The sequence below is a fragment of the Danio rerio genome, chromosome 14, assembly GCF_049306965.1.
Source record: "Danio rerio strain Tuebingen ecotype United States chromosome 14, GRCz12tu, whole genome shotgun sequence".
In the NCBI taxonomy this organism is placed as follows: Eukaryota; Metazoa; Chordata; class Actinopteri; order Cypriniformes; family Danionidae; genus Danio; species Danio rerio.
The window spans coordinates 51,173,672-51,186,575 of NC_133189.1; the positions used below are offsets into that span (position 1 = coordinate 51,173,672).

The 12,904-nt window shown below is 35.9% G+C and overlaps 1 protein-coding gene across 27 annotated transcripts in view; it reads right to left on the reverse strand.

The window, feature by feature from the left end:
- prom1a (prominin 1a) overlaps nt 1-12,904 on the reverse strand; it is a 162,161-nt gene that overhangs the window by 90,922 nt on the left and 58,335 nt on the right. For all 27 annotated transcript variants that reach the window (XM_073921187.1, XM_073921184.1, XM_005157347.5 and 24 more), the window contains exon 2: nt 3,761-3,819. In XM_073921187.1, the coding sequence (XP_073777288.1) occupies nt 3,761-3,819 (59 nt within the window). The remainder of the gene's footprint in view (nt 1-3,760; nt 3,820-12,904) is intronic.

Genomic DNA, 12,904 nt, shown 5'->3' on the forward strand with positions numbered 1-12,904 from the left:
AAAAAAATAAGACTTTCTCCAAAAGAAAAAAAAATATTATCAGACATACTGTGAAAATGTCCTTGCTCTGTCAAACATCATTTAGGAAATATTTAAAAAAGAAGAAAAAAATTCGAAGGGGGCTAATAATTCTGACTTCAACTGTATACATCATGTCTTTTGCATGAACTTTTTGCGTGTCTATTACTTGAGACTTTTCTAACTCCATATTCTTCAGCCCTGTGAAATATCGCTCAAATTTAATCTTAAACCGTGTATTATGAAGAATGCTAACAAACCTTTTCTATTTTAATATATTGTAAACAAAATAATTTAGAAATCCTTCTAATACATTTTTAAAAATGGTATCAATGTTGAAAACTGTTGAACTGTTGCCTCATATTTTTCAGACAGTCTGCAAATATTTAGATTATTTGATCAAACGAAAACTTAAACTAAATGAAACTAAACGTTTTGAAGTAATATTGCTTTCTCTGATATCTCTTTTTAATTTATTGGCTACATTGTTTGAGATATCTTTGTTTTGACAAAGTCCTGTCACAGTCTTTGCCATGACGACTTGAAATTACAAGGACAAAGCTAATTTCATAAATCTGTCATAAACATGATTGTCATGTGGTCATTTTAATTGTGTCATGACGTTTCTAACAGCACCATTATCATCGTCAACTACAAATTGAGTTTGACACTTAAATTAATATTTAATGACATCGACACTTTTGACAAGAAATTTTAATGACAAACACATTTTTTCGTCCACTTAAAAAATTGACCAGAAAAATATTCATGACAATGGTCTCATGACAATCATGCTACGACAGATTTACAAAATTTGGTTTGTTTTTGTAATGTCAAGTTTTAATGGCAAAGACACAGACAGGCTGTGATGTATTCGTTTATGACGTTCAAGACGTCATAAAGATATCTCAAACAATGTCATATTTGAATTTAATATTGCAGTTCAATAAAAATATTGCTGATTTATACAGTTGAAGTAAAAATTATTAACCCTTCTATGAATTTTTTTCTTTTTCAAATATTTCCCAAATGGGAACAAATGCAAGGAATTTTCCACAGTATTTCTTATAATATTTTTTCTTCTGGAGCTAGAATAAAAGCAGATTTAATTCTTTTGAAAAAACATTTTAAGGTCTATATTATTAGCCCAGTTATGCAACATTTGTTTAGAGTGTCTACAGAACAAACCACTGTTATATACATTACCCCTTTCACACAGTGATAGCGGTAAATATCCGGAAAATATTCTTTACTGGTAGATTCAAAAAGCTCTGTTCACGCAGGCACGGACGTACCTGAAATTTTCAGGAAAAGATCATTTACACATCCATTCCAAAATACCAGTAAATTCTGACATCATTAACCAGACATGGGTTGTTTCTCAACATGTGTTCTTGTTTGTTCTTGCGTTTTTGTGTCCTCGTTAAACGTCTTCAACCGTTGACAAAGTACTGCTCCAATTTAAAGTTTACATCTTGCCAAGTACTGAAAAAAATTTCCGGATGTGTACTTGCTCTGCCCCTTTTGCCAAGAACGCATAAAGAGGTGACTTGTGCCAACTTGCGAAGCACAGGTATCCCAGAATGCATTGCGTTTTAAAAATACTCCTTTACCGTGTCACAAAATAAAGTTTTAAGAGTTTTTCAGGCGAGAATGTAGTTTTAAACTTGAATTGGCAGTTTATTCACAAAGATAGTGCGTCTTTGACGATGTACCTCAGCTTATGCGGAGTCTGACTCCCAGCCTGCCAGCGGGAGCTCCGTCATCACCTCTCCTGCCGAGAGCAGCTTTATTTCAGCCAGTTCATCTAGGACATAGATGTCAAACTCAATTCCTGGAGGGCCGCAGCCCTGCACAGTTTAGTTCCAACCCTAATTAAACACACCTGATTAAACTAATTGAGTCCTTCAGGCTTGTTTGAAACCTACAGGTAAGTGTGTTAGAGCAGGGTTGAAACTAAACTGTGCAGGGTTGCGGCCCTCCGGGAATTGAGTTTGACATCCCTGATCTAGAATGTACCGCTGGATCTCATCTGTCTATTGTAGTTAAAACATGATATTTATCTTTTAAATCTTTTATTTGTTCTCAGGTGTATTATTTTGGCAGTGTTATTTTGTTAACTTTTATAATTGTCTTTAATTATGTTACCGTGTTGTAAGCTGTTTGTCTTTGTTTACTAAATTGTTTGACGTAATCTTTATTTCTTATCGTGTATGTCTTTATTTCTTATTGTGTATATCCTCGTATAATTACCATTTTAGTTTATTAAATGTGATAATCAAAGACAAGTGTATGAGTTTTATAACTCATTTTACTTCACATTAATATAAATTTATGTGTACATTTTCCCAAATCAAAAATGTAGATTTATAATATTAATATAATATTAATTACAGGCTCGTGCTTGATTTAATTTTCACAAATACAGACCTTTCCGGAAAATACTTTTTTTTTTTTTACCTGTAAATTTGTTCTGGCAATTTTCCAGGAAAGAGAAGTTGTAACACGGTAACATAATTAACCCACCAAGAAAAAAAATGTTCAGATTGCATTTCATAACTCCTAATGTTGCTAGTTAACACACTCAATGCATTTTTTTAACACATCCCATAATGGTTGATCTGTCGGTTTATGGTAAAAGTACCAGAATTAATACATATACTATAAAAAATGTAAAATATGAAGTGTAAGACCAATTTATTTTAAAAAAATATTCAAAATAAAACATTTTTGAATACTATTCATTCATTCATTTTCTTTTCATCTTAGTCCCTTTATTAATCCGGGATCGCCACAGCGGAATGAACCGCAAATTTTTAAATACTAAATCACTTTTATTTTTGGAAAAATGCCATAAAATATTTCAAAGTTTTTTTTTTCTTTTTTCTTTTTTTTACAATAAAACCAAAATCAAGTGTAGTAGTGGAACAGGATTATGTTTGATTTATTTTTTACAAGACTTTAACAGTCATTATTTAAAACAGTAAAACATGGTCAACTGTTTGGTAAAGGGGCAGTCAAAGGGATATACTCTGGCCACAGCCCTCAATCGAGTTTGGTTTTTTGCCATATATAAAAAAACTTTAGGCACCCCTGTACTAAAGCCTTTAATTTGCAATTTAAGCTGAATACTAATATCTTAAAATATATCTAGAAAATATTATGTATTATCATAATGGCAAAGATAAAAGAAATCGGTTATTAGAAATGTGTTATTAGGTTTATATATGTCTCGAAAAAAATCTTCTTTCCATTAAACCGAACTTACAGAGGCTAATAATTCAGGAGGGCTAATAATTCTTCAACTGTACATGTACAAATCAGCTAAGAGATAAATCGGATAAAATATACTACGAGGAGGCAAGTGTGTCCCCAAGCTCACATTTCCTCTCAACAACACGAGAAATGTTGTTCATTAAGTTTTGCCCCATATGTTTGTTTGTTCCCAGGAGTTGGATGCTGGATCTTCAAAGCAAGAGCTGTTGATTAATTACTAAACACTGTTAATAAAAAGCAACAAATAGTTTCTTCCTCTGTTTACTACAGGCTATAATGCCAAAAGCAATTAAGAGCTCTTCCAGAAGAAGCACATAATAGGGCAAGGCTCACTCTTTGGCTTTCAGATGCAATTAAAATAATGTTTCATAATAGATGCGCTGAGACAATGTCTTTGCAACTTAACTGTGGCGGCAGAGCATGTAATCGCGTGGAGGTGCAGGTAGGCATGGTCACATGCACTTACCTTCTGGTACTCGGACTGTATGGCTCCAAATTTATCCTTTGCCGCGCTAATGACGAGATCTGCAATGACAGGAGAAAACAAAGTCAGCATGCTGCTGCCTCTTACAGCGCCGCCGCGTCAGAACAGGTTACGTAATGTTATTCAGCATCTAGCTTAAAAAAAAAAAATCCTACAATGAGCCTACTGTGGATGAGCGTAACCCTTCAGTATTGTAGCCCCCAGCTTTTGTAACTCCACAATTACCACAATCTTGAGTGAAAATATCAGTTGTCTTCATGGGAACAGACATCAGAAATTCTCCTCAGGGAGAGTCTGAGCAGTGTTTGGTTTGTGAACATGTCATTGAGTTTCGGCATGACTGTGCTGCTAAAAGTTGCATTGTGATGCATTAAACATAAGATCTGGATGACAAATCTCATGCAAATTACTGGAATGCCAAATAGATGCTAACTCTTCTGTTATATCAACATTTCTGCATTTAATTATAGTATTTGTTAACAGTGTTGAAAAAAGAGAGAGATAGCACATGAGCGCCATCTGTAAAGGCTGATTTATACTTCTGCGTTAAACGCCGGCGTATGCTACGGTGCTGACGCATAGCCCTTCGCCGTGGCCGTCGCCGTCACTGACGTGCACCTCTCAAAAAATGTGACTACACGTCGCAACGACGCCTAGCGTAAGCTCTGTGATTGGTCGGCTTGGTAGCGCTGACGAGTCTGGGCGGGACCGAGAGCCACGCGAATGGCGCGAGCGATTGTTTACAAGTGTGGAGTCCCGTGAAGGAGCTCCGGATGGAAAGTTTTGTTTTGTGTTTACCTCATAGTTAAAGTTGTTGCACGTCCCCCGGTTCCTGCCTCAAAATGAGCGAGTTTGAGCCACTTGTACATCCCGGAAGTGTTCAGGAAAAGCAAAAAAGCAGCGAAGAAACTCGACACAGAGGAACATTTACACCTCACTGCCAACTAGCATTTCGGAAGTGTTAATGCAGACCGACGCGCAGAAGTATAAATGCACAGCCACGCGTTGCCAATTGTGTCCACTGGATGGCGTAACAGCAAACTTAATTTCATCCCATCCAGAAGTCCGAATCAGCGTCAATTTGACAGCCATCTCAGAGAGAAAGACCTCATACCTTTTTTTTGTATCCGTCCAAGAAAACTAAACATTCGCGATCGATTAACCAGTGGAAAATTCTCTCGCTCTGCACGTTTCCTACTGCTGATTCTGTTTGTGCGCGATCTGTCACTCATACAAAAATTCTCGCGGACTCTGCAGACCCACTGAGACGCGCCTTTTCCGCCAAAATGCATCCGACTGTAGTTTCTGAATCTCCTAAATGTCCAGAATTCAGGTTTTACTTTCGCATTCTAGAGCTGCCGATATTTGTATGCGTTTTTACCATTTTACCATTTTGCAGCTGACTGCGCGCGGACAGCCGCGAGAGAAACATCAAATGATTAATAATTTAATAAACTACTCAGATAAACTTTATACCCGGAGAGAACAAAATGACATCTATAATGGCTGCAAAATATTTGTACACCACAGGAAAAGGTTAATCAACTGATTTGCTTTATTTAAATATTATACACATTTTATTCTAGTAATTGTTATAATTTTTTGCAGTAATGTCTATCTTGATTTTTTTTCTCCAGATATTTATTTCTCATTTGCTGTATATTTTATTAATGTAATGATGCTAATATATTACATACTTTATACATATCTAAAATGTTTTGACAATACTGTAAATGTCATTCCAATATAGCAACTTTCAATATATATTAAGAGAGAGACAGAGAGAGAGAGAGAGAGAGAGAGAGAGAGAGAGAGAGAGAGAGAGAGAGAGAGAGAGAGAGAGAGAGAGAGAGAGAGAGAGAGAGAGAGAGAGAGAGAGAGAGAGAGAGAGAGAGAGAGAGAGAGAGCACCCTTTACCTGTCAGTGGGTGCACATGTCTCCTAAATAGCATAAAAGTAAGAAAAATAGAGGATTTCTATTATTTCAACAGCCTTTATAAAATAACTTTAACCTATTGAAAAGAAAAGGTGTATAACAGTGTCATAATAAATAAAAATCAAGTTAAAAATCACATTATCTTTTGTTTGTCGAGTGTAGTTGACCATTTATGTGCTGTCGGAAAATGTGTTTTTCAATCAGGCCATCACTGCAAGTATATTTCAAACCTATGGGAAGCCCGGCACACTGACGTGATCTCATGAGGAAATGTAACTATTTTACGTTTTGTCTGTTTAGTGGCTATTTTGTACGAGTTCAGTCGTACGAAAATGTACCATTTGAAAAAAGGAAGAATGGGACCCCCCCCCTCCTCCCCGGGGTCCGGCCCACTTGAGAACAGATTTTACTCCATGCGGCCCCTGAGCTAAAATGAGTTTGACACCCCTGCTCTAGAGCATCTATTCCTAGAAATCTAGTCTCTGTAGTTCCTCAATGTCTATAACACACCCCAGTCCCATAACCACCAGCATACAAATCACCTGGATACAACATCCCAAACAACAGATGGCAAACATCCCAACTGACTGAAACAGACCCGTCTTAAACAATCCCCAGCAAACAGAGGGAAAACGTCTCTCTCAAGCTGTTACAAATAAAATGTCAGAATACCAACAGCGCAGTGTGATACTTTGTAAAATATAAGCAAAATTTGATTTAAATTCATATTCTAAAGGCATTACTTAACATATCAGTAAAAAGTAGTGTATTATCTACAATGCAAAATACAATAAGCAAATAAAAACCCAATCACGGGAGGGCAGCACAATATAATCAAAACAATTATATTACTATGTGAATATCCATATTGCAGAGAAGTGCAATAAATGTAATTAATTTTATGTGCTGTTATGTGAACCTAGAGCTGAAAATAAATACTAATGCCGGGAGACAATAGGGAAAAATGATCACAGCTAATTAGAATCTGAAGATACGCCGAGGATTTCAGTCATTAATGGTGTTTTTAAGTCTAAAAGCCCCATCACACACGCTGCACAATAAGGCACAAGACGTCTATGACACAATTTGTTGCAATTTTCAGACCAGTGCAATTTTTACGTTTTGCACCATGTTGTTTAAATAAAAAAATCCATTTGTGCCACTTTGTGAACTCATGGGTGTTCTGGTAAGAGGGTGTGGTAAGACACATTTGTCGGACTATTGCTATTTTAAGGATTTTTTTCAGTTTTTTCATTTGTATAATGTTATTATTATTATCATTATTATTATTTATTATATGCATATTTATTTTTGTTTTATTAAAAAAGAAGTTTGGATTTGTCAACCTGTCGGGTTTTGCAGACGTATGCGTCACCATATGGGGCATAAGAACAGGACGTGTGTTTGGATACAACTGACCACACTTCATTATTATTGCTCATTAATTGATTTGCTGGAAATTACAACTGAATTTAGAAATAGTTTTGAAACAAATCTTTGTGCTTAAACTAAATTAAATATGTAGGCTAATGGATGTCTTAAGTGGAGTGCGTACAACACTGTTTCTGTATCTACGAATGGAGTAATGGAGTAAAGAGTAAAAGTAAGAAAGTGATTGATTGGAGGAGGCTTGTTCTTTATCCTCGCGCTGCAGATTGTCTATTTAACTGTTTTTTTTCTAGTTTTTCCACTTACAAAGTCTGCCATGTAAATAGCAAACGTGCTACGGCACGACACAACTGACTCTTAAAGGGAATGAAAGATGAGACCCTGATTGGTTTAATGAACGTTATACTCAAAACACACACATAAATAAAAACAATAAGCACAGCCCTGTTAGACCATGCGCTGGGGTGCAGAGTGTATTTTTCCGTCCTCAAAATAGCAAAAGTGGATTAGAACATGCCCTTAATGCTTTTGTGCCATGCGCTGTAGACTTTGCGCTTAGACCGTTAAAATAGAGCCCAAAATGTTTGTATAATTTTTTTTAATTAGCTCATTACCTATTTATTAAATGATTTTATTTAGTGCTGTTAAAATAGCGCTTTTTAAAGTTAGGCATATCATAAGAAATATCATTATCGCAATCCTCAACAACAATAATCGCATATTGTGCATATATTCCATTCCAGTGTCATTTCACTCTTTATTGAAATGCATGACCTTTCAAACAACTGTTTTAAATAAAAACAGAAGTGAGAGACATGTAAGAGAACTTAGGAATCAAGCAAAACTGAGTGCATCAAAACCTGAGAAAACTTGCATCAACAGACAGTGTAATGAATGTACACCCGCCTGAACGCAAAACAGCAAACTGCAGAAATTCCGAAATAGCCGCCATCTATGAAGTAATGTCAAACGACCCATATCATTAAAGTGGAGGTTCTAGATCAGTTCACAGATCAGATGTCCGACTTATAGCACAATTATTTCTAGACTTTGGCTGTTTCTCAATATGGGTTCTTTAGCGATCTTATGTCCTTGTGTTCTCGTGTAACATCATCATCAGCTGCCATATTTTTGTTCCAAAACTCAAGAATGGAGGACGCGTGAAACTTCCCGGATGTGTTCTTGATTTTAAGGAAGCATCGATGCAGACTTGAGCACCAAACTCGCTGTAAAAGCCCCAGAAGTCATTGCGACTGGAGGTGGGAAGATCAGCATTTTATACAAGTTTATAATTAAAGTTCAGAGATATAACTTATTTACCTCAGGAGTTTCCCTAAATCAAACTATGGAAGTAAACATTACCATGGACATCTTAATAAAGGAATAAACACTTTAGGGGTGTTTATTTGCTGAAATTCGTATTAAAATCAGTTTTATTTATATTGTGTAGCTTATATTTGTAAAGTCTTTATGCAGAGTATATATCGTGAAAAGGGGAAAAACAATAACTCATTGTATAAATGCTGTAATGTTTCAATAATTTTTCATAAAAAATGCGTGAAGGTCATGTGACCATCAGAAAGAAGCAGGGAAGAACACGGCATCTCATTTCTCACAGGGGCGCAATTGCAAATTTGCAAAACGAGCTTCAAACAAATACATTTCTAAACACAACTGAAATAATATGAAGTGGTAGAAGTATAATTATACTAAGCATGTTAAGTCACAAAGACGTACATCTCGTCCCTCCCCACATTTCTTCTCAATTTCATTTTCCCCACTAAATGATTATAGCACTTTGACATGCCTTGTTTTTGTACTACATTTGTCAAAACAAAATGATAGATATGGGAGTCGTAAAGGGAAAAAGAACTTAAAAATGCAATCACTTCTTACATGCTTACTGTGAGAGGTGTAAGGTCTGTTTTTGCATGAACAATTGACTGAAACTGCCATTACACCTCTCACAAAGTGAAATAAAAAAAGACTGTAAAACGTTTAGCGTAAAAAATAAACAGACTAACTGCCTGAAATGTTCAATTTTATTAAAATGTTATGGGCAAACTTTTTTGGAACTAAAAAAAATTACCAAAAGGCCTGATGTATCAATATAATACATAATGAATTTATAAAAACATGTATATGGTATAATAATGGATCTTGACAGAAGGATTAATTAACACTTCAGATTAATAAAATGTGAACATTCTGACTATATATTTATGTGTGGAATTTTTAATCCAATTATTATTTTCTATTTTTTATCCAGCTGCAACGGATCAATCAAATGGTCAACGGAGGGGAAGGGGTGGTATGATTTTTTTATTTAATAAAGTACAATATTATACTCGTTTAAAATGCAAAATAAACATTAACAACAAATATTTATTTGGATTATTTGAAACTTTTAAATTCAAAAATAGTTGGCACAATGGCGCCCCTCCATGTGTGGCACCCCTATGCGCCGCATATAGTGCATACCCCCTTTTTGCGCCTCTGGACGCGCTCTCTGTTCTCGCAGTCTCCCGAGTTCGTTCTTCGGAGGTTAACTGGCAAGACCGGTCTTCACAAAAACGCAAGTCCGTTCTCTGCGTTCTTGGAATTCAGAAACAGCCATTATTTCCAGGACAGGCAGGAACATAGCATGGATTATAGGCCCTACTCAACTTTTGACTTACTAAAAATTTTAATGCACATTTTGCATTTCAATATGCCTTTTAAATAAATTCAACAAATATTTTTTTTAATTTGACAGCATGAATGTGGAGTGATCATTTAATCATAATGTGCCTCCGTTTTTTCCAAATGCAATACATTGCGGGGTTTCTTTCTATTTTACACACAACCTTCTTCTTTTCACCATATAATCGAGTCCCTATGAATATTATAAAGTCCCAAGGGACAGCTTTTTCATTAACAATTTCTGATTCAACCAGAATCATATCACAGTTATAGCGGGCCACATTTCCTTACAATGAAATCTCTAATTTCAGTGTTAAAGTGGGTTGAAAACATGATAAACGACACACACATAATCCTCAACTGGTGCATTGCAGGGTTTTTCAGCCCTCGATGAAGGAGTAGCAGAGAGTCAATAATGTACTCAGTAAAATGTTCGATTTTAATAAGCACATCGCCTCTATTTCTTCAGAGGAAGCTTTCAGCATGCATATTTTGGGGCTCAGAACAAAACTAATACATTTCTAATAATCATCATAGTACCTACACAGACACTTTGTAATAGCAAGTTGTTTATTTTTGCAATAATAAATCTCTAATTAGACTGAGGCGTTTTCCACAGAGACTTCCAAAGAGTCCTGAAGGCCTACTCGTCTTCAAAGCCAGGAAGAAGCAGTGATGTTTAGGGCATCGTAGCATGTGGCCATGAAAAAAAATTCATCAGTGGTGACTGCATTAGCTATATTTTAGCTAGTCCCTGGTTAATTAGCATGACCTTAATTCAAGGAAATACATCTTCATTAAAATCCCTCGGTACATGATTGCCTTACTTTTGCATCATATGCAACAATGAGTTATTAATTATACAGTAAGGAACGAGTTTCTCATAGAAATTTGAAACTTCACTAATAAGTTGCCCCCAGTCATCACTTCCAAATTTTTTACCTTGAAAACCCCCTTGAAATTACTTAATTTGCGCAGTTTTCTTTAATGTTTAAACTTGTCTCTCTGAAATCTTGATCAGCTAAATTTTTTGTTATGGCTTAAGTAAGGGCCAGAGATATTTACAGAATTTCCGGTGGGCCGGTCTGATTTTTGGCCGAAAGGGCCAGTGTTTCTAGCTGCTTGCACTCTCAGCAGTCACACTTTTTTTCATTTTTTATTTATTTGACCATAGCCTCACTCTTTTTATTCATTATTTTGCCGCAGCTACGCTCTTCTTATTTATTGTCTCGCAGCCACATGAGCAAAATACAGCCTGTAACTATCATTCCGGCCACAAAAGCATAACAGTGCATTTATGGTCCAGTGGTCAGCACGTTGCGTTATGACGCCGTCGATCCATGTTCTAACCTCACCTGAGTAATTACTTTTTTTCTTCGTTTTTATTGTTAAGAGATATAAAACTGTAAGGTTGTTGAACATTTGAAGGACCCTGTTTACACTAATACATGTTAGCTTTAAAACGACCTTTCAGAACGAAAACGATTCAAGTCCACACAGGCATTTCACCTAGCTTTCTGAAAAGATCTCAGTCCACTTTATAACACTGAATACAACATATTGCTGTGAATTTTATAGTTACATACTGTGAAGCGATACTAATGTAATTTACTGTGAAAAATTACAGTAACTTGTAAAAACCTGGAAATTTTTTACAGTGTCCTTTTTAAAATGAACTTGTGCTAATTAGTGCGAATCAGTCACTAATCTGACAAAGCGTAAAATACTTGCGTTTCCTCGTGAGATCAGTCTGGCTGTGCACATATGCTGCAGCACATGCCAGAGTGTGTGTGGTCACGAGATGTGCGTCTTCAGTGTTATAAAGTGGACTGAGATCTTTTCAGAAAGCTAGGTGAAATGCCTGTGTGGACTTGAATCGTTTTCGTTCTGAAAGGTCGTTTTAAAGCTAAAACGTATTAGTGTAAACAGGGTCCTAAAGTCTTTATGGTTGGCGTCTTCTCATCACATCATTCTTGTACAAGTTACTGTAATTTTTCACAGTAAATTACATTAGTATCGCTTCACAGTATGTAACTATAAAATTCATAGTAATATGTTGTATTCATTACTTTGATGTAACTTTACAGTTAAATTAAGTTTTTCAACTGCAACCTACTGCTACGTCACAGTAATCCTATTGTAAATTCACAGTAAAATATAGTTAATTCTACAAGATAATACTGTGAAAGCACAGTAATTGAGTTTATTATCTACTTTAAAGTTACAATATATGGCTGTAATTTCACAATAATTTAATGTGACAAAATCACTGTAAATTACTGTGAACTACCTCGCAATAATTTACTGTGAATTTACATACAGTAATTTACTGTGAAAGTAATGCAATTATTAGCCAGTAATTTACTGTGAATTTAAGGTCAAATTTTTTACAGTGGAGTCTTGGCACCCAACCCCATCCGTCTTTGGGTGATAAGCAAATCATACTACATTGTACAAACTAGATTGTACAAATTCATACGAATTAGCCACTAAATCAAAAAGTTACGAACTGTCGTGAGATTGTGTTGGCGCATCTGAGCTCCAGGCAGTCAGCGGGTGCTCTGTGGGCACCTCCCCAGGTGAGAGCTATGCACGTCGGACAGTTCATCAAGGACTGGCTTGCTTGGTTTGAGACTTGTAGAGCTGCGCATCGATGGATTTGCTCTTCAGTGTTTGAACTTTCAGCAGTAAAATAAAACCACACTGAACTGAACTAAACTGAACTTCAACTCTGAAAACTGGACTGACAGTTTCCATTTACTAGAACCTGTTAAGCTGCTTTGACACAATCTACATTGTGAAAACACTATAGAAATAAAGATGGATTGAATTAATAAGGAAAAAAAAAACTGAATTGCTTATTTGAATTGCTGAATGTTTTGATGACTGTACATTTCTGTCTTTAATTTCATAGTCCAAGAGTGTATCCGTCCAAAATATAGTTGATTATTTTCTGCTGGTCAAGCGTATCATCAAAACCTACCAAGCAAAAAAGCATTTTTTATTTCATAATTTCAGCACACAGACAGAGAGCGAGAGAGTTCAGTGGTCTGTGGGCAGATTGGATTGTGGGTAAGAAATCAGTGGGGCATAGACCTCCAGCTGTCTCTTCCAGAAAAC